The 27,292-nt window shown below is 47.4% G+C and overlaps 2 protein-coding genes across 6 annotated transcripts in view; one reads left to right on the forward strand and one right to left on the reverse strand.

Annotated features, from left to right (window-relative positions):
- EMILIN2 (elastin microfibril interfacer 2) overlaps positions 1-9,275 on the forward strand; it is a 42,726-nt gene extending 33,451 nt beyond the window's left edge. The window contains exons 5-9 of one of the 4 annotated variants that reach the window (XR_009454145.1): positions 2,196-2,603; positions 3,704-3,736; positions 4,443-4,571; positions 6,317-6,618; positions 7,156-7,291. Coding sequence is in view for 3 of the 4 variants with exons in the window: in XM_059706527.1 (XP_059562510.1) it covers positions 2,196-2,603; positions 3,704-3,736; positions 4,443-4,571; positions 7,156-7,493 (908 nt within the window). In the remaining variant the exon portion in view is untranslated. The other 3 variants (XM_059706530.1, XM_059706527.1, XM_059706529.1) reach the window with 3 other exon arrangements.
- A 1,547-nt stretch (positions 9,276-10,822) lies between these two features.
- Positions 10,823-27,292, reverse strand: part of LPIN2 (lipin 2) — a 99,796-nt gene continuing 83,326 nt past the window's right edge. For both annotated transcript variants that reach the window (XM_059706532.1, XM_059706531.1), the window contains exons 9-20: positions 25,988-26,175; positions 23,111-23,204; positions 21,926-21,995; positions 21,089-21,178; positions 19,727-19,809; positions 18,359-18,503; positions 17,359-17,507; positions 16,751-16,837; positions 15,703-15,855; positions 14,979-15,093; positions 14,192-14,295; positions 10,823-13,885 (exon numbers count right to left, since the gene is read on the reverse strand). In XM_059706532.1, the coding sequence (XP_059562515.1) occupies positions 13,741-13,885; positions 14,192-14,295; positions 14,979-15,093; positions 15,703-15,855; positions 16,751-16,837; positions 17,359-17,507; positions 18,359-18,503; positions 19,727-19,809; positions 21,089-21,178; positions 21,926-21,995; positions 23,111-23,204; positions 25,988-26,175 (1,423 nt within the window). In that variant the 3' untranslated portion in view covers positions 10,823-13,740. The remainder of the gene's footprint in view (positions 13,886-14,191; positions 14,296-14,978; positions 15,094-15,702; positions 15,856-16,750; positions 16,838-17,358; positions 17,508-18,358; positions 18,504-19,726; positions 19,810-21,088; positions 21,179-21,925; positions 21,996-23,110; positions 23,205-25,987; positions 26,176-27,292) is intronic.

Below are 27,292 nucleotides of genomic sequence, written 5' to 3' on the forward strand. Positions count from 1 at the left end.
GAGAGGGGCAGGTGGTGGGGGCTCGGGATGCCAGGCAGAGAAGGTCTGACTTGATGAGCAGTGGGGAAACAGCTGAAGAGTTTTGAGCAGGGAAAAGATACTAGAATGCTTTCTAAAGGGCATTGTGCAAAAGGTGTGGGAGAAGGAGCCAAAATATTTCAGAATTAGAGTCAGCTGGACTTAGCAACAGTTCAGTGTGTGTGTGTGAGTGAGAGAGAGAGAGAGAGAGAGAGAGAGAGAGAGAGAGAGAGAGAGAGAGAGAGAGAGAGAAAGGGGCGGGGGGAGAGGGAGGAAGAAGAGAGGGAGGAGGAGAGTATGAGTCTGAGTGCCTGGATGAGAGACCAGGAAAATGATGGTGGATTTCAGAGAGAGACAGTGGGTTAGAAGGGCTTGGTGGGGAGAAGAGAAAAAGGGCCAGTTTTAGGGCCTGGACTTCGCTATTTGAAGGTACTTTGCTGACTGTAATTCACTGAGGGTGTAGGACTAAAGGAAGTATTTTTTCTTTATACATTTTGGGTGGAGACACCTAAACTTGGGCTTAAAGGGAGGCCTTGGAGGGGAGGAAGGAAAGGGACGTGCAGAGAGGAGTGATGCTGGATGGTGCAGCTCAGGCGGAGGTGTGCCCTGGGAGGAAGGACAGCGAGGAGGAGAGCAGACAAGACAGAGACGGAAGCAGGTGGGAGAAATCGGGCCCAGGGTGGGGAACCTTGTCCTGCCAGGGCCATTTGGATGTTTATAACATCATTCAAGGGCCATGCAAAATTATCAGCTTAAAAACTAGCTGCTATATTTGGTCACACATTGAACGACCTCACTCCGAATGCCTTGGCAGGGCCAGACCAAATGATTTCTCAGGCCTCATGTGGCCTGAGGGCCAGACACTCTCCACCCCTGAAATAGGCCCTTGGTGTCTTCTACAATTATATTTTATGAAAACAAGAAAAATAGTGCCGAGAAGCTGATGATGAAAATCTGTGCCGGTGCCCCCGAGTCTCCCCGTCGCCCTCTCACTCTCTGGGCAACCCTGTGCAACTCCTCCGGCTGCCTCCATACTTCTAAAGTGATTGATTAGCTTTACATATCTTCCCATACAGACATTATAGGTAGCATTTAGATATTAAGTAGATGATATGATTTATCAGCGACAGACAGCCTGTGGCTCTCCCACGCCTCTCCCTGCTTCCCCTGCTCCCACTCCCAACAGAGTTACAGCACAAAAATCAAGTCAGTACTTATGCCATTACCAGCTAAACAGCTCAGTAATAGCTAAAGATTATGTTGCTTTTTGCTGAATCAGTAATAGTGTTGCGTTATCATTTGCTAGATTTTATGTATTTTGGAGTCTTCTCACTTTCCAACACTCTCTATGCCATAGCCACTTTATTGAGTTTGAAAATCAAACTAGATGATGTTCAAAAGGCAATCCCTGGTTTTGCCAGGACGTAATTTTATACAGTTGGAGCCTGGGCTTGGAGACTCCGTGTGGCCTGAGGAGGTGGGGTCTGGCCAGGCGTGGTTCTTTGTAGATGCCCTGTGGGCCCCAAAGGAAGCCTCGTTCCAGGAACGTACTCGTGGAGAACAGGGCGGCAGCTTCCTGGCTGCGTCACTGTGCCATCCTGAGGGCAGGAAGCGTGAGTCAGGAGGCTCCTCTGCTGGAAGTCCCCTGCTGGGGATCTAGGGCTGTGGTGAGGGCAAGGCCTGCGCTGGCTGCCCTGGGGGCCCAGCAGGGGACGCCTGCTTGGGGTTGCCTTGGCATCGGCACCGAGGCCCTCAGCTTTTGAAATCGTCCACAGTGACCCCAAGGCTAGCTTGTCTGCATGTAAGGTCAGCTGGTTCCTTTCAGTAACTTGGGGTACCCCCATGGGATCATTACACGGTGAAATTGGGAAGTTTCGGGTGCTGGAGCCAAGCGTGGGTCCGTTGGGAGAGCACAGCCATCATGGAAGGAGGCTGAAAATCTCCTCCCTGGACTGGGGCCTCCCATAGCCTCCTAGTGGCTCCCAGGCCCCCCGAGGGCAGCTGGACGCACAGCCCCTTCCGTGCCCACGCTGTGGTGGCCGCTCTTGTGCTCCTGGCGCAGGGCCGACTTCGCCGATGCCACATTCGGGACAGCCACCCAAGCATAGAGGGGCAGTGGCCGAGCAGTCAAGCCTGAGGTTTTCAACTCTGTTTCTTTCCACTTCCCAAATGCTCAGGGGAGGAGCCCTCAGAAGCACCCCCGCCTCCTCCCCGAGGGAAGGCCCCACAGGCCTCGGAGAAGCCCCCGCAGTTGGCAGAGGTCCCCACGGAGCCATCTCTTCCGGAGCCGACGCCTCCGCCGCTGCCCAGTGCGCCCCCACCTCCTCAGGACCCTGGACAAAAGCTGCACACGGGCCAACAGCCTGTTCCGCCCAAGAGACCCCAACAGCCGCTGCCCTGGCCAGCGTGGCCCGGCTGGACAGGCCTGCCCTTCCTGCCTGGCTCCACTGGGGTCATTATGGAGACTGGAGAGGCCGGGCCTCCGGGGAGGATGGGCGTGTCGGGGAGAGGCCTGCCCCAGGGCGTGGATGGCCAGATGGGGCAGGCGCCCGTCCCCAGCGCAGAAGGCTTCGCGGGAGCACCAGGTAAGGCTCACAGGGGCCAGCACACCTGAGCTGCAGAGGGTGCGCCTGCACGGAGGGGCAGTCTGAGCCTCCGGGGCCTGCTGCAGGGGCCTGTGGGTTCAGGGTGTAAGGTCCAAAAGGTAGCTCTCCAAAGGTGCTGAGGTCCCGAGGGACCAGTTCATGCGAATCAAACCCCAGAGCCTGGGGCACCCCAGGATCGTGCAATAAATTACACGTAGAATTATCCCCTGGGCTGGGATCCAGGCCACGGGACGCGAACCTGGGAAACCAAACGTGCACCAGGAGCTGACACAGCAGTAAAGACAGCCTGCAGCAGAGGGTGAGCTGGGGGGTTCTGGCTCAAATCCCAGCGGTCCACCAGCCCTGGGCCGGCCTCCTGACCTGAGGGTCAGCGCCTTCACCCGAGTGAGGGTGGCGATAGGACCTCGGGGAGTTTCTGTGAGGACAGGGAGGCCTAGCTCAGTGCCTGCATAGTGAGTGCTCCGTGCCAGTGTGTCAGCACCTTTGGGGCAGGTGGGGTGGGGTGGGGTCCCCTGCTAACTGGTGAAGGCAAAGGGAGCACATTTGTGGGATCCCCACCACGTGCCAGAGACTGAACCAGGTCGTCAGTTTCTCACAGCTCTCCTGGCGGCACCGTGATGTTGTTAGTTCTGTTTACAGAGGAGTAAGCTGAGGCGCCGGCTATGACATGTAAACAGATGTTTTCCAAGCAGTTTGTTTCTATTAGTTTCACGTGTCATGGGTGCTTGTACACTGGAGCTGCTGTCTGTCCATCCCTGCTGGAGGGCAAGCTGTGGACAGACGCCGCCCCTGGAGGGCTAGCAGGGTCTTGGCACGAGTGAACGGCTCCGTCTGTGGCCTTCTCCTCCCTGGCGGGAGAAGCCCCAGCGCCTCACCTTTCTCCTTAGTCCCTCATCCAGCTCACCCTCGGGGGCGAGTGAGGAGGCAGGTACAGGGGTGCATCTGTTTCTAGGAAGGTGGCTGGGAGGGGTGCCCTTGCTCTGTGTCTAAATAGTGTGAGGAGCGGTGAGAAAGAAGGGCTCTGAATGAGGTGCTGCGTGGGGTTTTGTTTGACGTTCCATCCCCATTTTGTTTTCCAGGGTACTCCAGGTCACCTCCTGCAGCCTCCCCAGGTACGTGCGTCTGCCAGGAGACCAGGGCCGGAGGCCAGGCCTCCGTGGCAGCCTCTGCCCTGCGTGTCCCTTCCTCCTCATTTCGGACTGTTAGTGTGGGTGGTACCGGGCCCAGCCGTCCTGCCTGCCAGCTGTGGGCAGTGGGCTGAGCTCCCCAGAGAGGGTCAGAGTCCTGCCAGAGACAGGACCTCTCCCTCATACATGAACCCAGCTCGTGGAGTTTCCTGAGAGGCCCACTGGGTGCACCTCAGCCTGGTGTGGCCCTGACCAGCTTCCTGGGGGGCCAGGTGTTACTAGTTCTTCAATAAGCAAGCAGCTCCCTAGATTATTCCCATTATCCATCTCCCCCCCCCCCCATGATGCACAATACATCAGTTTGTTCTGAGAAATTATCAGCCTCAGTTCCTCTCCAACAGTCTCTCCCCCTTCGCTCTCAGTGTTGCACATGTGGTCTCACACATGTACACACACACAGTGTCTAACACACGGGCTCACATGAATACTCCCAGCCAGTGCCTGTCCCACTGCCCAGTTCTGCCATCCTCACAGCCGATCTGACTGCCTGGCTCTCGGATGGTGTGTCCCGGGTGCTCTACCGCTTGAAGGCAAAATCAAGCAGCAAGGCTGCCTCCCGAGACAGGCACACAGGCCTCGTCTTCCAGGCCCCAACCCCACCTGCCTGTGAACACTCCGTCCTCTGTTCCAGGGGTTCCAGCGCCTTCTCCGGTGTCTTTCTCTGCGGGGCTCACCCAGAAGCCTTTCCCCAGTGACGGGGGTGTTGTCCTCTTTAACAAAGTGCTGGTCAACGACGGGGACATGTATGACCCCAGCACCGGTAAGTCTGGAGGGGTGCGCTGTGTAGGGTCCTGGGGAGGGGGACCCCGACTGGCAGAGATGCCAGCAGCTGCGGGCCCTGGAGGGGCAGCTGGCAATACTGCTGCCCCCCGTTGTGGGCTGTGAAGAGGGCTCCAGTCTGCAGGGCGGGGGGTGTGCAGTGACATTTCCCAGTCATGATGTCAGCATACCAGCCCTCGCCTGGGAACCGTTCATGTGACTGTGGAGATAAAGGCTCTCCCAGTCTGTTGGCGTCACGCCCCGGGACAGACAGCAGAGTCCTCCCTGCCCTGCCTCCTTCAGCAGCTTGTGGCTTATGATGAGCAGAGCCAGGGCGGGACAGGAGGGTGGCCTGTGTTGTCTCCCCGCCCATGAGAACAGTGCAGCAGAGGTCACCCGAGGTCCTGCCTCAGGCTTCCTCCTTCCTTCCCACTGGCCCACGACCTGAGCACCTGGGACTGGAGGCAGAGCCCTTCCCCTTCCCACCAGGTCAGACATGGGCATCTGGTCTCCAGGGTAAAGGGGAGGTAAGTCAGGGCAGGGTCCGAGCAGGGGCTGAGGGCCCAAGCGGCCTGGGGTTCTTTCCTGAGGCGCTGGGAGACCTAAGAAGAGGCCAGTGCGTCAAGTGGCAGCAGCTGGGCGTCCACATGGGTCCTCCCAGGGCTGCGTGCACACAGTGGCTGGAGGATTTGCAGGAGACTGTTGGGAGGTGGAATTGAGTTCCCTCTGGGCAGTTTTTAGCCGTCACACTCAGGTTTGCCCTGCCTGCCATCAGGCTAAATCGCTCTTATTCTTCGGACAGTGGTTCTTTAGTGTTAGCGAGCGTAAGTCACGTGCAGAAGCTGGAACAGTGGAGCTCCGGAGCCCCTGGAGGCAAGCTCAGGACCCTGCGTGAGGCTCAGGCAGGCCAGCCCAGTGTGAGAACCAACCGTGCTTTCAACTCAAGTACAGCTTCCTCCAGGGCCCCCAGTCCATGCTGCCCTGTTGGGGGGCAGCTTGTCCCCTCCGACAGGTCAGGGGATCTTTGCAAGCAGGGATGGTGACCCACACTTCTCCCATGACCCTGGGACCTCCAGCCCAGAACTTTTCTAGTTAAGCAGGTCCTCAGTACATTCGGGGGGACCCTGGCGAACAAGGCGGCCAGGTACCCAGAGTGCTGGGGCCAGGTCTGATCAGGGTCCAGGTGCCTAAGGAATGACTTCTGGAGCTTTAAGTTACTACTGAAAGTTGGAGAAGGGCCCTGGCCAGTGTTGCTCAGTGATTAGCAGAGGTCCTCAAACGTTTTAAACAGGTGGCCAGTTCACTGTCCCTCAGACATTCCACACATGTGCACTGTGGGCCCGGGACGAGTCGGCTGCTAAGCAGGACAGGCAGCGGCGGCAAAAACACCCGGCGGGCCGGATAAATGTTTTCGGCGGGCCGCATGTGGCCCGCGGGCCGTAGTTGGAGGACTCCTGGATTAGTGTCAGCCTGTGCACCAGTGGGTCTCGGGTTCGGTTCCTGGTCAAGGGCACCTGCCTGGGTTGCAGGTTCTATCCCGGCCCCCAGTCAGAGGCACTTGTGGGAGGCAACCAATCGATGGGTTTCTCACATCGATGTTTCTCTCTCCCCGCTAATCCCTCTTTCTTCCACTCTAAAAGTCAACGGAAGAAACGTCCTTGGATGATTAACAACAAGCTGGGGAAGGGAGCCGGTGGCTCTTTTTCAGGGCAGAGTGAAGACCCAGACCCCAAAATTCCTTTTCAGCCTCAAGACTTCCATTCTGCCAGCTCTTGGCCGATGGCCATGTTCCAAATCTCGCCATCTCCCCAGAGACAAGGGGCAATGGCTGCTCCTGGCAGCACTTGGTGTGGGCGCCCACTCTGCTAGCTGTGGGGCCACCTACCGCTGCTTTGCAACTGGCACATCTACAAACCCCATTGCCTCTTCCACACGCCAGCCCCTCCTCCGAATCTTTGGCCAAGTGAAAATCAGCCAGCTTCTGGCCATGAAGGGATGCCACTTGTCTCCTGGCTCCTCCACAGGGGAGCTGGTTGGGTTTTCCCTGCGTTAGTAACAAGCTTTGTGGGTTTTTTGGGTTCAAGCTGTGAGGCTGATTCTAAGTTGGCTTTGGGGTACTTTCAGTGGTGAAAGCTTCCAAGAGGCAACCAGGACCTGGGTGGCTGTTGTTTACTGTACCTTAGGTGGTGGGGGGAGCAGGCCACGGGCTGGGCCCTGTGTCTTCACCAAGCCCGGGCGGCGCACACGGCATCGCCAAGGCTGGCGCACTGTTGCCAGTGTTAGGACTGAGCTCTCTCCCTGCACTGTGCACGGCACGCAGGGGCAGGTTCCTAGGGCTGCGCTGGGTGCAGGTGAGGTGTAGTAATTGTACGAAGGGCTGGAGGTTTTGCAGTATTTGTCCTCTTCTGGATGTGATAAGCATTACACAGTGGGTCTTGCAGAGGACTGGGTCAGTGGCGAAGAGCGATGCCTGTCATTGGGTGGGTGTAGGTGGGCTACCTCTCCCACAAGCATTAACTGAAAACCTGTTGCAAAGCGCTGTGATGATGTCCCATAAACACAGGTGTCTGCCTTCTTCCTCCCAGGGATCTTCACAGCGCCATACGATGGGCGCTACCTGATCACAGCCACCCTCACTCCTGAGAGGGACACATACGTGGAAGCGGTCTTGTCGGTCTCCAATGCCAGCGTGGCTCAGCTGCACACAGCTGGCTACAAGAGAGAATTCCTGGAATACCACCGGCCCCAAGGGGCTCTGCACACCTGTGGCGGCCCGGGAGCATTCCACCTCATCGTGCACTTGAAGGCAGGAGACGGCGTCAACATCGTGGTGACTGGGGGCAGGCTGGCTCACACGGACTTTGACGAAATGTACTCCACATTTAGTGGGTTCTTCTTATATCCTTTCCTTTCCCACCTCTAGGGCACTGGGGAAAGGTAAGGCGAAGGAAAGTTGTAAGAACTGGAAAGCTTTAATATTATTCACGGTATGTATGTAACTGGAGCACTGGTCTAGTATTCTGTCGACGTCCCACCACCTCTCTCAAGGTAACAGCCTGTTCTGGCTTTGGAGGCCATGAACACACCTTAGAGTTCCCCAGCAGGCAGCAAGGACTGACTCTTGTCCTGCCCACAGGCTAGCTGAAGAGCTGGGACACACCCTTACCTCTAAGCCAGGGCCTCCCCAAGCTCTGGCTTTGCCCCAAGGAGCCGGAGCTGGGCCTACAAGGTGCTGCCCTGGGTGAGGCAGTGGGATCCAGTCCTGCTGCTGGAGAAGGAAATGCTGCTGGATGCAGGCCTGAGGTGGAGGGCTGGCCAAAATGGACACCTGTGGCCACAGTCTCTGGTAGTGTTTGTTTATACCGCACGCAGGAGAGAAGTTTCAACACTGAAGTGGCACGTGCCGCCACGAGCCTGGGTCTGCAGTCTGCGGCCCCAGGTCCGGTTCACCACTGCTCACCCGGGCCTCTGCCCGGCTGTGAAGGAATCCAAGAGACTGTTGTGAGCTCGCTGGGCTCCTTGAATGACATGTACAATTTAAGTGCAAAGACAGGGAGTGTCAATAAAGATGTAAAACCACTAAACCACTTCAAGTTACTTAAATCCGGTGCCTTGTGGATTTAGAGTTGTTGCTAAAAGCAAACTGTAGAAAGACACTGACTTTTTAATGGCTATAGAAAGTAAGCTCGAATAAATTAATCGCAACCATTTAACTTCCTCCTCAGCGTCCACAATGTACGCTTGGCTCCTTTTTGCTTGTAAAGACAGTCCAGATGTGCTGGGAGGTCAAGGCCTCCATCTGAGCCCTGCAGCTGAAGAGAGGCTCCTCCAGGGCGTGCTGAGAATTCACATCTAATTAGCAGCTGCGTAAGTTAATGAGCCTGCTTCCTGCCCACATCACACAGATGTGGCTTTAAACTCGGGTTCCCAGGCAACCAGAGGCCCAACATAAAGCTGAGGTCATCTGAGAAAAGCAGGCACTTCCCCCTGCAGAGCACGTTCTGTTCCAGGGAAGCCCAGCAGCCACAGAAACCTCTAGGCACACCAGACTCTGCTCCAGATGGTCTCTGCTCATTAGCTTGGTAAGATCTGTCGGTCAATCAAGTGCCACTGGGGGAGGCACATCGCCTAGCACCTCAGGGAAAGATGTGGACCAGAGACAAGTTTCCTGGGACTGAGTCAAGCCACCAGATACTGTTACGCTGTAACAATTGTGAACATTCCAAGACTGCTTGCCAGTGAGATCACAGGTGGCCACTGGCCCTGAGAGAGGAGCCTTCTTTCTCACCCCACCCCCTGGCAAGGGAGGAGTGGCCAGGAGCCTGAAGGTTTGCTGTTTTAGTATTTTAAAGTAAGTCTGGGTCTCTTTGTCCAGGAGGGTGGGGGAGAGTGGCATTCGCACCCCATTTGTCCAACTGGGGAACTGGCTAAAGGTGGCTGTCAGAGTATCGATGGCTTCCTAGAAATGACTCATGGAAAAAACCCCAGTGCAATAGAGCATTTTCAGGAAAATCCAGTTGGCACGCATGCATGCTTTTGCCCTCTCTCCCTCACACCCCCTTGTAAACACCTTAACTCAGTGCCAAAGGGAGTAAGTGCACAATAGTTGGAAAGACAGGGACCACAGATGGTTCTCTAGAGCACCAAGTAATACTTGGTCCTCCTCTCTCAGTGCATTCTGACTCATTTATTAAAAAAAAAAGAATTTCAGTTCCGTGTATCCAAGGTGGGCAAAGTACACTAAGTCTAACTACAGCAGGTCCTGTGTTCACTTCAGGATGAAGTAGGAGGGAAAGACCAAGAGAAAACACAGGGTCACCTGAGCTGCAGGATCTGTGGGCAGCCCCTTCCTAGAAAGTAACAGCCCTGTGTGCCTGCGAGTGAGACCTAAGAACCGAGCCCCAGGACTCACGCAGGTGCAGAGGTACAACTTGCGAAATAAAGTTGTTGCTGAGAAAAGGTCAGAGCCCTTCTCAGCAGACAGGACTGAGACCTTCCCCCCACATGAACTATTACAAATGGCCATAGTTAAATGACTGCAAGCAGCAACATGATCCCAGCAATAAAGAATGAAAGAATGCAAATCAATGTAAAGTGCATTTGAAATTATTTCCATGTTAGCACATTAATCTAGCGTTCTCAGTGACCCTATCATCTCTCCAACTGTTTTCCACAATTTATTTGTAGTTTGAAAGGATAGAGGTATTTGTGATCAGACACACACCAAGTCCATGCTTGTATATTTAAAACATGGCTTTGCATATATCCGCATCCACTTTCTAAACATACATACATGTCTTCCCTGTACTGTCCTATCAAAGGGAAGGAAAAGGAAGGAGACACGCGAACTCTAAGGCAAGCATGTCAAACTTGTGCCGGGCAGGAGAGGCATGCAAAAGGGGGAGAAGGCAAAAGCATGCGTGTGTGCCAACTGGATTCTCTGAGCTGACATGCTTGCTCTCTAAGGGGTGCAGAGTGCAGCAGAAGGTAGCTACAGTCAGGCCTCCTGAGAGCAGGGCTAGGACCCAGGCTGCTCCTCCCTGAAGAGCTGGAAGCCATTCCCTTTAGAATCAACCTCCCAGTCTGAGCTCTTCCTTTCCCTAAAGAACAATGCCCCCCACCCAGCCCTAGCCCCCCGCCCCGACCTCTCACCCAACCACCATGGCGCGGCAAAGCAGCACGAAATGAGCGCTTTCCACACTCGAAGGCACATTCTCAAGGACTTTTTGGGATTCAACATGTCCAGCACATGCTGCATCTGGCAGGACCCAGCAATCTGAAGGGATAAAAAGATGCTCATTTAAATAACACGTGTGATGTGGTTTTTGATCCAAGTTCACTCCGACTCTCCTAAGCCAATGAAAACATCAGGATTGCTAATTGGTGTTCACCCCAGGGAAGGTTTAATGAAAGGTGGGATACTGTGAGCAGGACTCTCAGGGGAACCCTGAAAGGGCTGAGGGTGGAATGGAAACACAGTTTCGAGGATTCCAGTGAGCATACACCAGAAATCGCATATGGATGAGTGAATCATTCCCTGGCAGGACCTACAAAGCAAGAGATTATTAGTTCCTGAGGGTGTAGCCTCACTTTTGGAGTCAGGTTTTATAAAAACAACCACCAAAAAGAAGTCCTTTCTGTAGACAAATTTAAGTGTCAGCAAAGATCAAAATGCTAATTTATGGAAATTAACAATTTCTGGCAAGAGTATAGAGAAGATGGTTTAAATGTCCTCTGAAGGAAAGAGTCGGACGCAGTTTACGTTTGTTTATTGTTGTAACATTTTGTTTTGAACATCAAACACTGCACCAAAATAGGAACCATTTATCTTAAGACAATGGTCTTTGCCATAACTAAGAGTACTGGACTGATGCTTACAATTTCTGACAACTGAAAACTTTTTAGTGGCACTGCTGTCTAAAAATCAGATACTTCATCAGAAAGTAATTATTAAATTAAAAGAACAAAGTTTCCCCCTCCCTTCTTACCTTCAAACCAAAAACATAGTTTTCATCTGGAAAGAGCACTTACTTGAAACAAAAACTCAATTTTAACTAGTTACATTATACCCAGCATGCTCTAACACGGGTAAGCAAGGCTTCCTAGAGTAAGCATGATGATCTCGAAAAGTTAAAATTCCCTGGAAAAGTCTGTTGTCACCAGGTGGCAAAAAGAGTTAGAGTTGCCTTCCTGCCTGTCTTTAAAGGGTCGTGCCTGCGCCCTGAAGCACACACTGGAAGGGTCGTGCGCAGTCTCTGGGGCACAAGTACTTCCAGTTATTTACCAGCTGTCCTCCCTGTGACTGTTAGCAGCTTTCATTTTAGGACATCACAGTAGTAAGTTTTTTCTTTTTCCAGTTGAAAACTATGCGGATGTGTTAAGCACAGCAAACATGGGACACACGGAGCTACACAGGCATGCTGTGGGCCCACACGTGCACTTCCTAATGCCTGGGAAGATGCAGACGCCGATGCCACAGCTGCGAGCTTCACCACACAGACATCAACGCCGATACTATAGTCAGGTTGAGCTGGAAAGAGGGAAGGGGCCATGGCTGTTTCACCAGTGAAGCAACTGAGAGAATGACTTAAAAGAGCCCGATCTGCCTGCAATTTCCCCGTGATCCCATCCATCACCGAAAGCAGCGCAAGCTAATGCTTCTTCATTCACTCACTTTCCTAAGGGTCTGTGTACAAACACACTCGAGGGCATCTCTCTTTCACAGAAAGAATACACATCATTTGTACCAAATGGCAATGGGTTTTCAGCACAAACAATACTTTTACCACACTACAGTAATAGCAATCATCTACTTTTCAGCAAGAGGGACTCCTTTAAATAAGGAAAAAGATATGTTAATTAGTGTATGTACCCACTGGATCAGTCTACAGCAAGGAAATGACAGTCTAGTGCTTACAGACACTCGGACAAAGGGATCAGCCGCCCTCAACACAGAACTGGGAGACCCGGGTTCCTACAGTGAACCTTCTAGATAGGCCCATGTGTCCAGAGAGAAAGAAACTGTCTAGTCAAAAGCTCTCTACAAAAGATATATATTAAGATACTTCATACTGCACATGTGCAGAGGCTCAGGTCAAGCACATAAAATTCTTCTAAAGCAAATACAGTTGAGGACATACTGACGGCATCTATGAGATCAAGTAATGGCCACTCTACCAGGAATTTAATTCACTAACTGGGAAGAACTTCATAAAAACATAACCTAGTTTCCCTAACCTACTGTACATAAAGAAACTCATTAAACAATTAGACCCTGACCTATTGAAGGCGGGAAAGTTTGCACTGGAGGAAGTATGTGCTGTTTCCCCTCTGGGAACGTGTGCCTCCAGGTTCTGCCACTGAGAACCGCATTCAAGGGCCTTCGCCATTGTCTCTGCATCCAAACGCACTAGGAAAAATGGCTGAGCTACAGCAGGGACTTTCAACTCTCCAATCTGGAAAAATAACCACCCCCATTTCTCCATCTTTACATCAGCATTATTTTGAGTGGAGTAAACAAAAATAAGGAGAGCCCCCCAAAACAAGCACAGGTGGAAGCAGAGGTGGAAATGGAAACCATCCTGAGCGGGGTGGTGCCTGGACCTGTAGTTCTCACTCTGCTCTGGAACTCGGCTCACTGCTTTCTCACCAAGAGGGCTGTGTGGTCATTTTTGGTCCCCTGAAAGCTTCCTCTCCAACAGTTCTATTGATTTTAGTACTGAGTTGATTGTCAACACCCAACCTGATCTCTCCAGGCCTCAGCTTACAGGACAGAAGCCTTCCCCAGTGCTGTCTGCTTGGACTCTGACCCAAGCTCAGTATAACCAGGCTGAGAAACTGAGAGGCAGGCAGGTGGAGAGAAGGACCCTTCTCAGGAGCCATAGTAAGTGCACATCTGCATTTCCAAGGCCTCCCTGAAAACAGCTGTTCTTTGCTGCTTAACCAACACTCACTATTATTCCTATTCTTACAGACATAAAACATATCTTGCAAAACCATTTCTTCTTGCTAGGTTCACATCATGAAGCAGTCACAGATGAGAAGGTGGCTTTTCCTCCCCAGGAGCCCATATCTGTGGGGTGGGATGAGTGGCCCCAGCAGCTGTCTTGTTTCAGTGTAGCAGGGAAGGAGGAACCCACAGAAGAAACGTGAGCAAGCGGTTTGAGCCAACATCATTCATGGGACCTGAAGCAGCTCGGTGGACCCAGAACCTCTTAATAAAGCCCTGGTTTTACAGAGAAACACTTTCAACTGCCCAGTGGAAATTATAACACTTTACTTTGTGCAATATTTTGGTCCGCTCTAATTTAGCTTCTTTTTACTTCGTTTTAAATTATGCAATTAAAGGAGCACCCAGCACACAACCTGACACAGAATGTGCATGAGAACCGACCAGTGACAGGAGCCTAGGTCTTCGACCTCAGGTCTGAGCTGCCCTCAATTCTGCTGAGGCACTGAGCTGTTAACTCTGCCAAGCCCAGGAGGGTGAAGGAGAGGGCAGTTCCTGCTCCACAAGTTCACCTTGTCCCTGCTGGTACCTAGCTGTCAACATAGGTCTTGCCCCACACCTGTGGCTGGGAGGGGATCCCAGTGTCCTCTGTCCAGCAGAAGTGCCGGTCACCTTCCCTAGCTGCAAGGCGGGAGACTGAGGACCTCCCAGAGGGGCTGCCTCAGGCCAGGTCGTCCAGGTCCACTTTGGGGATTGGGTCCCGCCAGTAGCAGAAGGAGCTGAACTCTGGGCATGGAAAGGCAGAATTCTGTTCCTTGTTGAGAAGTGGGAACACATGCTCCACGAGCTCACTCAGTCTGTGATACCTAGAAGGGATTGGAGAAGAAAAGCACATACTCTTACTGTGAAGTTGATTTAAGAGCACAATACTATAGGTTGTAAAGCTAGTTATTCAGATTCCTCATATGGGTAGGATCTGAGACAGGTCTCCATCCCTTCCCTGGGCACAAAGAGAATCAGCAATCCCATAAATAGAGGGGAAAATACCCAGGCAATGAGGAAAACCTTCAAAGGCAGTGGTGATTCTGACACTTTGAGCAAGGCCCAATCCTTAGTATCTGTCTGTCACCCTGGCTGCACAGCACGAGGCTGAGAAATGGGAACACACTTACGATGACTTGTTTCCTTTGGTCCTTTCTTGAATTAATTCACCCTTGGGATTCACAGTGAATATTCTGCAGTCTGGAACTCCAACTTGTATGTAAGCATAAACGTCCTGGAGAAGAAAACATGAAGGAGGAGGATTATAGGGAGAAGAAATTAGGCATTGCTTCTCCAGTTCCTTGTGAGCCAGAACTGCACAAACAAAAGACCGTCTCTACGGAAAACATGCAGAACTGGGCACCATGTAGCTTTGCCACTGAAACTGAGCTTTAGACAAATCCAAACAAAAAGTGGAGCCAAACCCAGAGAGTGCTGGGGGATTCAGGAAATGTGGGCGCCAAAGAGATGCCAGTGGCACCCCGAAGCAAGAGGAGCTCCACTGCCCAGCAGAGGCCAGGAAGCAGCCTTTCTGCACGCCTGAGGGATCTGAAGGCCCCTCTAAGTGGAGGCAGGTCAGGAAAGTGTCAATTAAGGATGAGCACTCATGCCATGGTTCTGGGGTGGATCTAAGGACACGGCTTAACCACCTGAGGAAATAGGAATTGAAGCCACAGAAACAAAGAGAAAGTGCCCTTCATCATATACCAAAATTCTGGGGCAGATCTCCACTTCCAGGATTTCCCCAATTACTCTAAGAATTTGGAATAGATAAAGTGAAAACCTATTTATCAGGATAGACATGTATTTTGCCTATAAAATTCATTTGAGAATTATGACATAGCTAACACCCTAAAAATACACTCCCCTCAATATTACCCACCACATCGGAATGTGCAGCCCAAAGGAGACACTTACATTTGGACGGTTTCCAAAGGCAGCATAAAAGGGCTGCTTAGATGGGGCAAACAGATTCTTGATATCATTTAGACACTCAATTTTGAATTTCTCTGGTTTCTTTTCTATCACTTCCCTAGGGGGGGAAAATTCAAATAAAGTCACCAAATTCAAAATGGTAGTATTCCCTGGTGTATGGTACTGAAAAATTTTAGAGTGCATGACCACCCATTTTAAAAATGTAACTGGTCTCTTTCCTTCTCTGCCAGTCAATCTGATAACTACGAATATTTGATGGGGTTTGGGGAAAGAGAAAATGGCCACTCCTAGAACTTAACTTTCCTTGACCATGCTTGATATAGACCAGGTGAGCTGTGACTTAGAATGCTATGGGGGAGACCTGGCTGGTGTGGCTCCGTGGTTGAGCACTGTCCTGTGCACCAATAGGTCACTGGTTTGATTCCAGGTCAGGGCACATACCCAGGTTTTGGGTTTGATTCCAGGTAGGGTCACATACAGGAGGCAGCCAATCAATGTTTCTCTCTCTCCCTCTCCCTTCCTCTTTCTCTAAAATCAATAAAAATATATTTTTAAAAAGAATGCTATGGGGAAGCCAAAAGAACTATGACAAGCTCTGAAACAGATACAATCCCTTTCTACGAGCCTGACACCCATCCTCACACAGTCCATTCAGGCCCCAGCACCCCCTCCCACACACTCCGAGGGGCTGCCTGTTGGGAGTTACCTGTGGAAGGCGGAGAACAAGCTGCTGGGGGACAGCATCAGAGGGCCCCGGGGCAAGATCGTGCCCTTGTCGTTGACCCAGTGCAGGTAGCCACGGGTCATGTCGGCCATGCCGATGGCACGAGCAGAGCAGTACAGAAACTTGTAGCCATTCCTGAAAGAGAATGTGTCTTATTTAGCCCATTGTGCTTTGGGTAAAGGCGGGAGAAAAAAAGAAGCACTTTTCTTGTAAAAGATCCAAATAGAGATCCTCCCATTTATTGTGAAAATCAAGTTATTGAATTTAACAGAAATACAGGATTATAAAGATTTCACCTTTCCATGGAAAACACCACGGGGGAAAATGAAGGTATATACAACTAGGGATTATGCTAAGTTTACAAGTACTGATATACATTCATCATATAGTCCAATGAAAGGCAGACTACAGAACAGACAAAAATCTTAGACTATCTTTAAATGATCTGCTATACAGGACAGACACAAAATATCTTATTTATAAAGACAATTTGCAGAAGGCAAGCCATTCTATAAGCCAAGGAACAAAATTATACCTTGGTGACTGACATAATTTTCATATTAGGGCATCCTCTACTAATGTTTAAGACACTAATTTTTCAAGTCAATTTAACTCATATGTATTAGGTCCCATGAAGGCCATGGCACTGTTTCTTCTCTGCTGCACTGGCATAGAAGACCCCAGGAGTGAAATGATGCCCCCATGCATGTATGCATGACCTCCTCAAAGAAATACCCAATTTAAAAGTAGCCAAGTACCTAATTAATAAAGCAAAACTGAAAATTGGCTCGTTACATTATAAGCTAAAAACCCAATTATAGCTCTAAGTATAAATAGAGATAGTGCCTAAAATTCATAGCATTGTGAGAATGAGATGATAGATGTTGGCTGCCACTTTCCTTTGTATGAGTGGGAAAGAAGAGTGGTCATAGCTGGATCATGAACACATGTGATTTCCATGTACGCTACTTTTCAAAAGTTTTTAAAGCAAAATTCTAGAGCACATTAGCAGGTGGGACAGGAGACCTACTCGTTGATGGCATGGTAGAGCTTTGCAATACCCTGATGAGTCCAGTCTTTACCCAGCTGTGGAAGAATCTGTCCCAAAGCGTCAGACCTGAGAGGGTAAAAGTAGGAAAAGGTCTTGGGAATCAAGCATAAAAAGCCAAGTGTTTTCCTTTTTAGTTATATACCACTGCCGAAAAGCACTGGGTAGAGGGGCAAGACAACTGACAGGGCAATTTACAGTGAGGCAGTCTCCTGCAAATACACCACTGAGGAGCTTCTGAAAATAGAATCAGACATGACAGCCAGCTGTTCATTTTCAGAGATAATTTACAACTACACTCCTTTTCCTCTTTCTTAATCCCAATAGCTTCTCAGTTTTTTTAATGCCAAAATTTAGAAACAAAATAACTAAGTATTTCCAAAAGTTATTTTCGACATCACGTTTGTATGGCTCCACCCACCCCTCCATCCGTGTGTGGACTGCACTCGGGATGTCTCAGTGTGTATAGTTTACAAACCCTCCTGATGATGACCACGAGCTGGCAGTTTGCTGAGGAAACCTGCCTCCCCACGGCACACTGCCTGACCTGCGCCTCCTCCCCCTGCCGCCCACCACGAAGCCCTGCTTACTTGGTTATCGTTCCATCTATATCGGAAATGATGATCTTGTCATTCCAGTTCCACAAGTAAATGGTCCCCGCGCAGCGGCAGGTGCCTTGATACTGGGTCGTAATGCTGAACACGACATCATTTGGTCCATCTTGGAGTTTCAATTTTGCCTTTTTAAAAAGTAGAAGAATAAAGAAAACTGCAGAGGCAGAATTTTAAAAACTGATGGAATTACACACATCAAAAAGTCACATTTTCCAATAATTTGTAGTCACTGAGAGATTGCCTAAGATATAATGGTAAGTGAAAAGCAACCTAATCTCCAAAATGTATAAATATATATATATATTTGTATGAATACATGACAATGGGAAGGAATACATTAACAAGATAACTGGAAACTTTAAAAAATCAGATGAAAACAGTTTGGCACAGAGTCTAAATGTTTACAAAACAGGATGGTTCACTCAATGAGCTGGGCCTAGGGAGCCACTGCTTGAAGAGTGCTTGGGATTCCAAGAGACTTTTCTAATCCCCCAAACAAAAAAAAACCTCTCCGCTCCTTCTCCATACCCAAGACTGGCGGCAGAGCAAAACCATTTCACACTCAAAACAGGTGAAAGCAGGGAGTAAAAACAAATAGGAAAGGGGAAATTGTGTCTATATAGGAAAACCTAATTCTCTATTGTTGTGGCTCTTGAAACAGTGGGTGACCCAGTGATGAGAGAGCTGTTTAAGATTCATGAGGAAACAAGTTAAAAATACAGATTTCTCAGCTCACTCCCAGAAACTGAGGTAGCAGGGTCAGGGGTGGTGGAGGAAGCTACATCTCAGATTCCCCAGGTGATCCTGGTGGTCCCTGGAGGTGGACATTTATGTGAGCATTTATACGTAAACAACTATACAAACACAGTGTCGTGTGTGTGAGGCTTGTGATCAAATGGACAGAAGAGGAAGGAGGTCAACTTGAACAGTTACTAAGATAATCCAACCAAATCCACATGGATCACACACTACTCACGATCTGGTCCGAGGAGAGGCGGAGAGACTTCTTATACGAGGTTGTGCTGCTGTGGCTTGGGGGCTCCGTGGGGATGGGGTCCATTTTGACTGACTCTTGAAGCTCCTGTGACCCCTCGTCACTGGATGAGTCATCCTCCGCTGACCTATTCAACATCAACCCAGTTACTGAGGAGACAGCAGCTGTTTTATTGGTAAGAGCTTCTCATTTAGGATAAAAGAAGAAAGAGATCCTAAATCTATTCTAGAAATGGAAACAGTTTTTCCCTCTGCCGCTCTTCCACATCCTGCTTCCATGCCTGCATATTCGTTTCATGAAGTGATAAAGCCACCTTCCTCCTCCCCCTCATGATTGGCCAGAGGTCACTTTCTAACTATGACTGGGTATTTTCTGCTGTGACCAGTGAATGCTACTTATAAAAGTAGGTATGTATATTTCAAAAGGTACAAATAAAAGGAAATATACTTGCTTATGTTGATTTAAAAAACTAACAAGAAAGATTTCTTACATACTGTTTAACAGAAGGGGGTAAAGAGTAAGAGTATACTGTCACACAGACTACTGAACTAAAGAGTTAGGGAATAGAAGAAGAAAAGAAGCTGACTGGGGAAAGTACATCGATGGCAGAAAGAAGAATGGGGTATATGGTGGCACTTCCTCCAAAGGCAAGCCAATGTGAATGTCCAAAGGGGTGCTACTTCTTCCAAGAAATGAAAGAGAGCCACAATCTGAGATTCTCTTTTATATCTCCCTTTTGTGCTCGAAAGGAAACCAGGGAGCAGGGGCACCAGGGACAGCCCATCTTAGGACTCCTCAATATTCCCCCTTCCCAAAGGCCTATATTTATTTCAGAGGCATCGATTCCATGGCTCCCAGATGGAGGGGCAAGGTATTTAGGAAGCAGTGATGAGCTACTTACTTTCCTAACTGAATAATGTATATGTAGTTTAATTCTTGCTCAAGGATATGTTCACTGATTTTAGAGAGAGAAAAGGAGGAGAGGGAGGGAAATAGGGAGGGAGAGAGGGAGAGAAACATTGATGTGAGAGAGAAACATCAATTGGCTGCCTTCTGAACGCACCGCAACCCGACTGGGATTTGAACCTGCCACCTTCTGGTGTACAGAACAACACTCCAACCAACTGACCTACCTAGCCAGGGCTTAAGCGAGTATTATTTTTAGAAAAGCAGAAGTTATCATCTGCTAGCCGAGTGGCACGAACAAGCCACTTATTCACCTATGTCCATAGGAGAAAGATGTTTCTAACTAAAAATGAAACAAAATCACCCAAATCAACCTGAATGCAATAACCAAAGCAGGGGTGGCCCCAGTGCTGTGAGCCTGGAGGAAAGACAGGGTGTTCCCACCTGCTATTGGCCAGCTCCTTTGTGCTTGATGGCAGGTCACTGGTGGGTGGCATCTCGGATTTTCCTTCCTTGGCCTCTGGCAGCTAAAAAGGCAAGATAATAATGGTCAAGTGCAGCTTTTCTCTCTACCGACAAACAAAAATTCATCAGCAGTCCTTGCCAAGAATAAGCAAAACTACTTTCTGAAACTACAACTTAAAAATGCTCAAGAAAACACAGTTTCTCTAGTTTGAGCCAAAGGACAGAAACCTGAGATAAAGGGTGTCCCAAAAATCACGCAAGAAGTAATTCTGATAGAAAACACAGGTTTATAATTAAAAATTGTAAATTTTTTATTGATTCATAAAGTATACAGTATAGGGGTATGTATGGAATAGCATATCGGGTAAATGGCCTCCACGTCTTTGCTGGCACATACGCATTCTTTTGTTGAAATTTTCCATGACCGTTTTGCATAAATGTGGCTGAATTTCGATGAGGCTCATTTTCATCTTGATGGCTTGGTTAATCAACAAAATTGTCGCATTTGGGTTTCAGAAAATCCACGAGTGATTGTTGGGAAACAAATGCATCCACAACGTGTCAGTTTGGTGCGGATTTTGGGCTGGAGGCATCATCGGACCATTCTTCTTCAAAAATGCGGCTGCTCAGGCAATAACAAGGGTGCATATGTGCCAGCAAAGCCGTGGAGGCCATTTACCCGATATGCTATTCCATACGTAACCCTATACTGTATACTTTATGAATCAATAAAAAATTTACAATTTTTAATTATAAACCTGTGTTTTCTATCAAAATTACTTCTTGCGTGATTTTTGGGACATCCTTTAGAAGTCACATGCTGCTCCACAAAAGCTGTCACTATACAGCCAGAAGAAAAATTTTAAAAGAGCATCATTTCAAGTCACAAAATATAGTACAAGCGGTCCACAGCAGAGACACTGGGATTGCAGAACAGAAGTGACTGATGCCCCACTTCCTGTGTAGGAGGGCAACAAGCTCTTGCTCTAACTAGAAGGTACTGCAGCGAAGTGGAAAGAGCACAGGCATTAAAACTGATCTCAAGGTCAAACCCTAGCTCTGTCCCTTCCCAGTCAAGGAATTTCACCTCTTTGTGCCCACTTTCCTTACCTGTACACATGCAAACTCAAACATCTATACTCTTGGGCTATAGTAAAGGTCAGGGGTTACATATGTGAAGCACCTAGCATAGGACCTGCACATAGCAACTGTTCAAAAATGGTGACTATTACTGTAAATTTATATACCCTAAATGGGCTTTATTGTGCTTGACAGTGTTTTGAAAAAATCAAAGATTCACTTCTTTTCAGCTTATGGAAAGGATACTTCCAGGCTGGTTACCTGTTTGGTCATGCTTTCTCTCTTACGCCAAAACCACCAGCGACCAGATTTCTTTGGCATCTTATCTTTGACCCAGGACTCGACTGTGGCCTGGAAACAATCAACTTGGGTTAGTCTAGAAATCTGTTAGTCACAAAGCACCCAACTACTTTCTACCACTAGCCTGCAGGAAGTGCCTTATCATGAAGTTTGAGCAACTATCTCCACATCTCTGAAACTGCTCTGGAGTTTTTAACACCAGAAGGATGGACAGTGTCCTGTCTCATGGCAGTAATGTGGTATGAGACCAAGTGGTCTCAGGCCACGTAGGAACAGCCCCCTCAGGGGCTGGCAGATGCGCTGCTCTCACGTCTTTACCCTTGGAAAATGTCGCTCTACTGAGCTATGAGGACCAATTAGGCCGATGATGTCTTCTTGCAGGACAGATTCAAAGCAACCCTCAAAAATTAATTAACCACAATTTGACCCAATGGCACTGATGTCATGCTTTTGGTGGCTACATCACCCTCTTCTGGCTGCTGCTTTCAATATTAATGAGAAGACCTTTTTTTTCATTCACTCTATATTTAACAATTAGAAAAATCTCTGAACTTTTAAACACAATCAGGAAATGGTATAAATACCTAGTAAAAATGACAATGATGTGGCAGCCTAGGTAACTTCCTAGATTTTGGACATGAGATCATTTGAGTAGGCACACAGAACTCTTTGGATCTTTTATAATATTAAATAAAACTTTGAAAAGTACCCAGTTTAGAAATATGTACATATGGAATTTTCTAAGTACTATATGCTGTAAATACTTTTGAAAAGACAAAAAATAGCAGACCAACTCACCTTAGGCAAACTCTTCTGGAATACTTGCAAGCTAAGGATCATTGGAGCGGCCAAAGCCCAGTTATAGTAACTGTAAGAAATAAAAATTATGTAAAACCATTACACAGAATGAGGAGTGAGAGAGAAGGGGGTAAAGAGAGATAAAGAAAAGAGGCAGCCCTAGCCAGTTTGGCTCAGTGGATAGAGCGTCAGCCTGTGGACTGAAAGGTCCCGGGTTCGTTTCCGGTCAAGGGCACATGCCTGGGTTGTGGGCTTGGTCCCCAGTAGGGGGCATGCAGGAGGCAGCCAGTCAATGATTCTCTCTCATCATTGATGTTTCCATCTCTCTCTCCCTCTCCCTTTCTCTCTGAAATCAATAAAAATATATTTTAAAAAAAAAAAGAAAGAAAGAAAGAAAAGAGGCAAACCCAGATAGCATGGCTCAGTGTTGAGAGTTGACCTATGAACCAGGAGATCACTGTTCCTCGATTCCCGGTCAGGCCATATGCCCAGGTTGTGGGCTGGATCCCCAGTAGGGGGCGTGCAGGAGGCAGCCTATCAATTATTCTCTCTCATCACTGATGTTTCTATCTCTCCTTCTTTCTTCCTATCTGAAATCAATAAAAATATTTTTTTTAAAAAAAAGAGGAGTGAGAAGTAACAAAATTCCTTATTCTTCTCAGTAAAAAGATTGTCAGCTAAGTTTTTTTGTCAGGTGAAATGTCTCTGAACAAAGAAGCAGTAATATCTACCAAAAATAACATTTTAATACTCCACTTAAACATGAAGCTGAAGCCCTGGCCGGTATTTCTCAGTGGTTAGAGCATCGGCATGTGCACCAAAGGGTCTTGGGTTTGATTCCCAGTCGAGGGCACTTACCTGCTTTGCAGGTTCAATCCCTGGCCCCTGTCAGGGCACATAAGGGTGGCAACCATTCGACATGTCTCTCTCACACTGATGTTTCTCTCTCTCCCTCTCCCCCTCCCTCCCTTCCTCCTTCCCTTTCACTTTCTCTAATAATCGAGGGGGGAAAATATGCTCAGGTGAGGATTAATCACCAGAAAAGGAGCTGAAGCTTCATTGCCCATTAGCTCATTTATATAAAATGACATATTTTATACCAAGAAAGATGGTAATAGTTAAAAAGAGCACTTGGAAAACAACCTTGCGAAAGTACTTAACAATTACAAAAGCAAGACTATTTACCGGTTATATATCCGTATTACAAGGTTAGGATTGTCTATGAGTCCAGGGTTTTCTGCAAATTCATGATAAGTGATGATATGCTCCATGAATTTTTCTGCAATGTAAAATAATAACAATTAACTTGGTTAGAGATTATATAAATTCCCAAATGATATTATCATATCACTCTATGCACTGAAAAGATTATAGCATAAAGTATGTCCTTTTTAAAAAGGACTTTTTTATGTCAAAAGTTTTTCCCCAGAACAAGAAAGAACATTTCTATGCTCTCCCTCCTCCACAACGCCTCCCCCAGCTAAAAACAAACAAGCAAAAAAACAGGAGAAAGAGATATGCCAGAGACTTTTAGGAAAATAAGATTACAGATTTAGTGCTTGAATACTAATTTTTAGTTTACTTTGTAAATAGTAGCGGAAGAGATTTTAAAATTTCTTTTTAAGCTTAAATTTACTTTCAGACAGCATTCTTCTTGGCTACTGCTTATTTGCATATGTATGCAAATTTTACTTTGGACCTTGTTAGAACCAATTGCTCATAAAATATTGGCTTCTCATATATAGCAAATTGTACAGCAAAGACAGTATCCCTTTTATATTACTCCTATTAGGACTCATACCACCCTGCCAGGTCCTTTAACAAAAGAAAATACATATGCGAATCAGTTAATTGTTTCATTACAGCAGGCAAAACATATTGTCAAGGAATGTCCCACTTATATGTTACATCTGCCTCAAAGGCCTAATACAGGAATTAATCCTGGAGAATTGATAAAGGAACATATCTGGCAAATGGATGTAACACATTATACTCCTTTCGGATGCCTTAGGGCATTGCATGTCTCTGTAGATACCCTTTCAAAGGTCCTATGGGCCACCGCATCTACAGGGGAAACGGCAAAACAGGTCATTTCATTAATCATTGCCTAACTACTTTTGCCGTCATAGGAATTCCAAAAATTATTAAAACTGACAATAAACCTACATAAACTCATTTCCAGCAATTTTGTAAAAATTCAGCACATTACAGGAATACCACACAATTCCCAAGGACAGGCAATTAGAGAATGCCAATATCAGTGGCTAAAATCCCAACTTGAAAAACAAAAAGGGGGAATAGTGATGCTGGCGAAATCTCCTGTAGGTAGACTACACCAAACCTTAATTACTTTAAATTTTTTCACTTGTAACGCTGATGACAAGACACCTATGGAATTACACTGGTGTCAAAATAAACCAAAGGAAAATGGTTTGATTAGATGGAAAAATCCTGAGTCTAGTTTATGGAAAGGTTCTGACTCTTTATTAATTAACCTTTGGTCGAGAATATGCTTGTGTATTTCCAGAGAACTTCTCCAAGCCTGTGTGGATTCCTGCAAGAAACATAAAACTTCAACATGAATCTGAAGAGAAGAACTGACCAAACTGATGAGGACCTTAACCCTGGAGCCTCAACCTGTATCTGTGGCTGCAGACAGATGACTGCTCTGGCCCCAAATAGCAGAAGCCCCAAGCAAACTTATGGACTATTTCCTTAAATGCCTGACAACAATTTCAAAAGGACATGACAGAGCTCAATCCTTTTCATTGGATCTTCCCACATTTGCCTTTTAGCATAACCACTATTGTCTCATTCTTGTTCTTATATATTTAATTCCAGTCTGCAGATGCGGAATGAAAAGTCTTAAAAGGACTGAGCCCTGCAGAGGGCATACACCTTTCAAGCTTTATTAAGAAAACCAAAAGGGGGAAATGCCGGAGGTTAAAGCGAACAGTAGTTAGCATATAAATGCAAAAAGACCCCTTGGAAGGCCAATGGAAAAATCAGCATAATATTGCCCTGCTGTGGGCTCAATGGCTCAAGGCAATTTCCTAACCTCATCATCCTTATGCTGTTTACCAAACTTTACCTTTGATCTGCCTGTATGCATTGCTAAAGGGCAAATGTGTATTCAAGTAAATAAATAGTGGACCAGGCCAGAAGTCAGTGTGCCTCTTCAAGAAAGAAGGTCTCTACCCAATGCCTTCTAAATTCGTATTTCTTGTATAGCATTTTCATTTGTGCATCGGCCTCTTCTTCTGATCCTGAACCCCGCCGTGAAGTCGTGGCACAGGGCAGCCCATGATCTCTCAACCTCTTAATGTGAAGTGAGAGCCTTTAAGGCTCACTTCCTCATCCAAGCCATTTATATGTAACTAGAGATTCGTGCACTGGAGGGCGGGTGGTCTCTCAGCCTGGCCTGTGCCCTCTTGCAGTCTGGGAGCCCTCAGGGGATGTCTGACTGATGGCTTAGGCCTGCTCTCCACAGACATCCTTAGCACTGTTGCGAAGGCGGGAGAGGTTCCCACCACTGCCGCTGCACTCACCAGCCATAGGCCGGCTTCTTGTTGAGTAGTGCTCCCCCTGTGGGAGCACACTGACCACCAAGGGGCAGCTCCTGCATTGAGCGTCTGCCCCTGGTCAGTGTGCGTCATAGCGACTGGTTATTCCGCTGTTCAGTTGATTTACATATTACCCTTTTATTATATAGGATGTCACCCCATATGAGGTACCTTAAGTGGGGGGCTAAAGGTCTTACAGTAAAAGGAGACACCTGTATAGGATAGTGAAGACCTGGGGGGTAGTTAGGGGCTGGGAGAATAGGGGAAAGGGGAGGGAGGGGGAATGGGAGATATCTGCAATACTATCAACAATAAAAAATACATTAAGAAAAAAAAAAAAAGAAGACACCTGTTACCTGCACAAGATGATTAAAAAATTTTAATACTCTAAAAATAGCTTAATAGTAGTTTTTTAATCAAGTGATGACCAGGCTTCTCTCTCAAGTGAAGACAGGGCATGACTGCCCAGTGTACCTTTAGAAATTTCTCCATTCTTTACCTTTAGAAATTTCTCCATTCTCACTGAGGCCCCCACAAAGGGAGAGGGTGACGTCGGGCAAGTCCATGGCAGAATCTGAGAGGCACTCAGTGCCACTATCGGCAGCTGCGCTTCCCACAGACTGTGGGGACTGGGAACCAGAGAGCGTGTCAGACTCAGGCCACTGCCTGGAGCCAGGGTCTGATTCACTGTGGGCAGGGAACAGGGAGAAAAACATTTGCTTTATTACAACTTCTTGTATTCCTAGCTTACTACATGATTCTCTGAGGGGATTTTAACAAATCCCCTTTAAAAAGCAACAGATTGAGCTATAATCAGACAAAGCTTTTCTTAAGCAGTGTTTAGAGTTACATCATAATATTAAAAATAATCTATTATTAGCACTACTGAGGAATTAACTGAAAATACAGTAAATGTCACAAAAATCTATTGTGAATAACTATTAAGTTATTCACAATAACACAAACATTTCACCCACAACCTTTTTTATTTTAATTAAAGGAGTATAAAAGTTTTAAGCATTTATGTGTATTTCCATGATGAAAATGACAGGGCAATTAAGAAAAATCTGATGTTTGGAAACCTTTTGATCCTAATTTCCTAGAAAAAGCTGTGATAGTATATACATCCTGGAGGAAATTATTGTAATTCAAGACTGTATTATTTTAAAAAACAAGTCTCGTCTAAATTCATCTGTTATTCCACAAAACAGAACAAAGAAGTTAAGCAAGAGAAAGTCTCAGGAGGCTAGACCCACCATGAAAAGAAATGCATTAAGAAATAAATTAAAAATAAACTGTCCTTACACTAGTGTGAGGGCCAGAAATAAATATAAGGTTATTTAATATTTTCATTTTTCTAGATGATAGGCACAGAGGCCAGATTTCAGGAGATGAAAAGGGAAACTGTAGTCAAGCATAAATTTGAGAGAAAAAGAATAAGGAAACGACACCTTAAATTTCTTTTTTTTCTTCTTTCATTCATTCATTCATTCATTCATTCATTTATTTATTTATTTATTTATTTATTTATTAAATCTTTATTGTTCAGATTATTACATTTGTTCCTCTTTTTTTCCCCCCCATAACTCCCCTCCTCCCAGCTCCCGCCCCACCCTCCGCCCTCACTCCCCACCCACTGTCCTCATCCATAGGTGCACAATTTTTGTCCAGTCTCTTCCCACATCTCCCACACCTCTTTCCCCCCCAAGAATAGTCAGTCCATTCCCTTTCTATGTCCCTGATTCTATTATGATCACCAGATTATTTATTCACTTGATTCTTAGATTCACTTGTTGATAGATGC

The sequence above is a fragment of the Myotis daubentonii genome, chromosome 8, assembly GCF_963259705.1.
Source record: "Myotis daubentonii chromosome 8, mMyoDau2.1, whole genome shotgun sequence".
Classification (NCBI taxonomy): Eukaryota; Metazoa; Chordata; class Mammalia; order Chiroptera; family Vespertilionidae; genus Myotis; species Myotis daubentonii.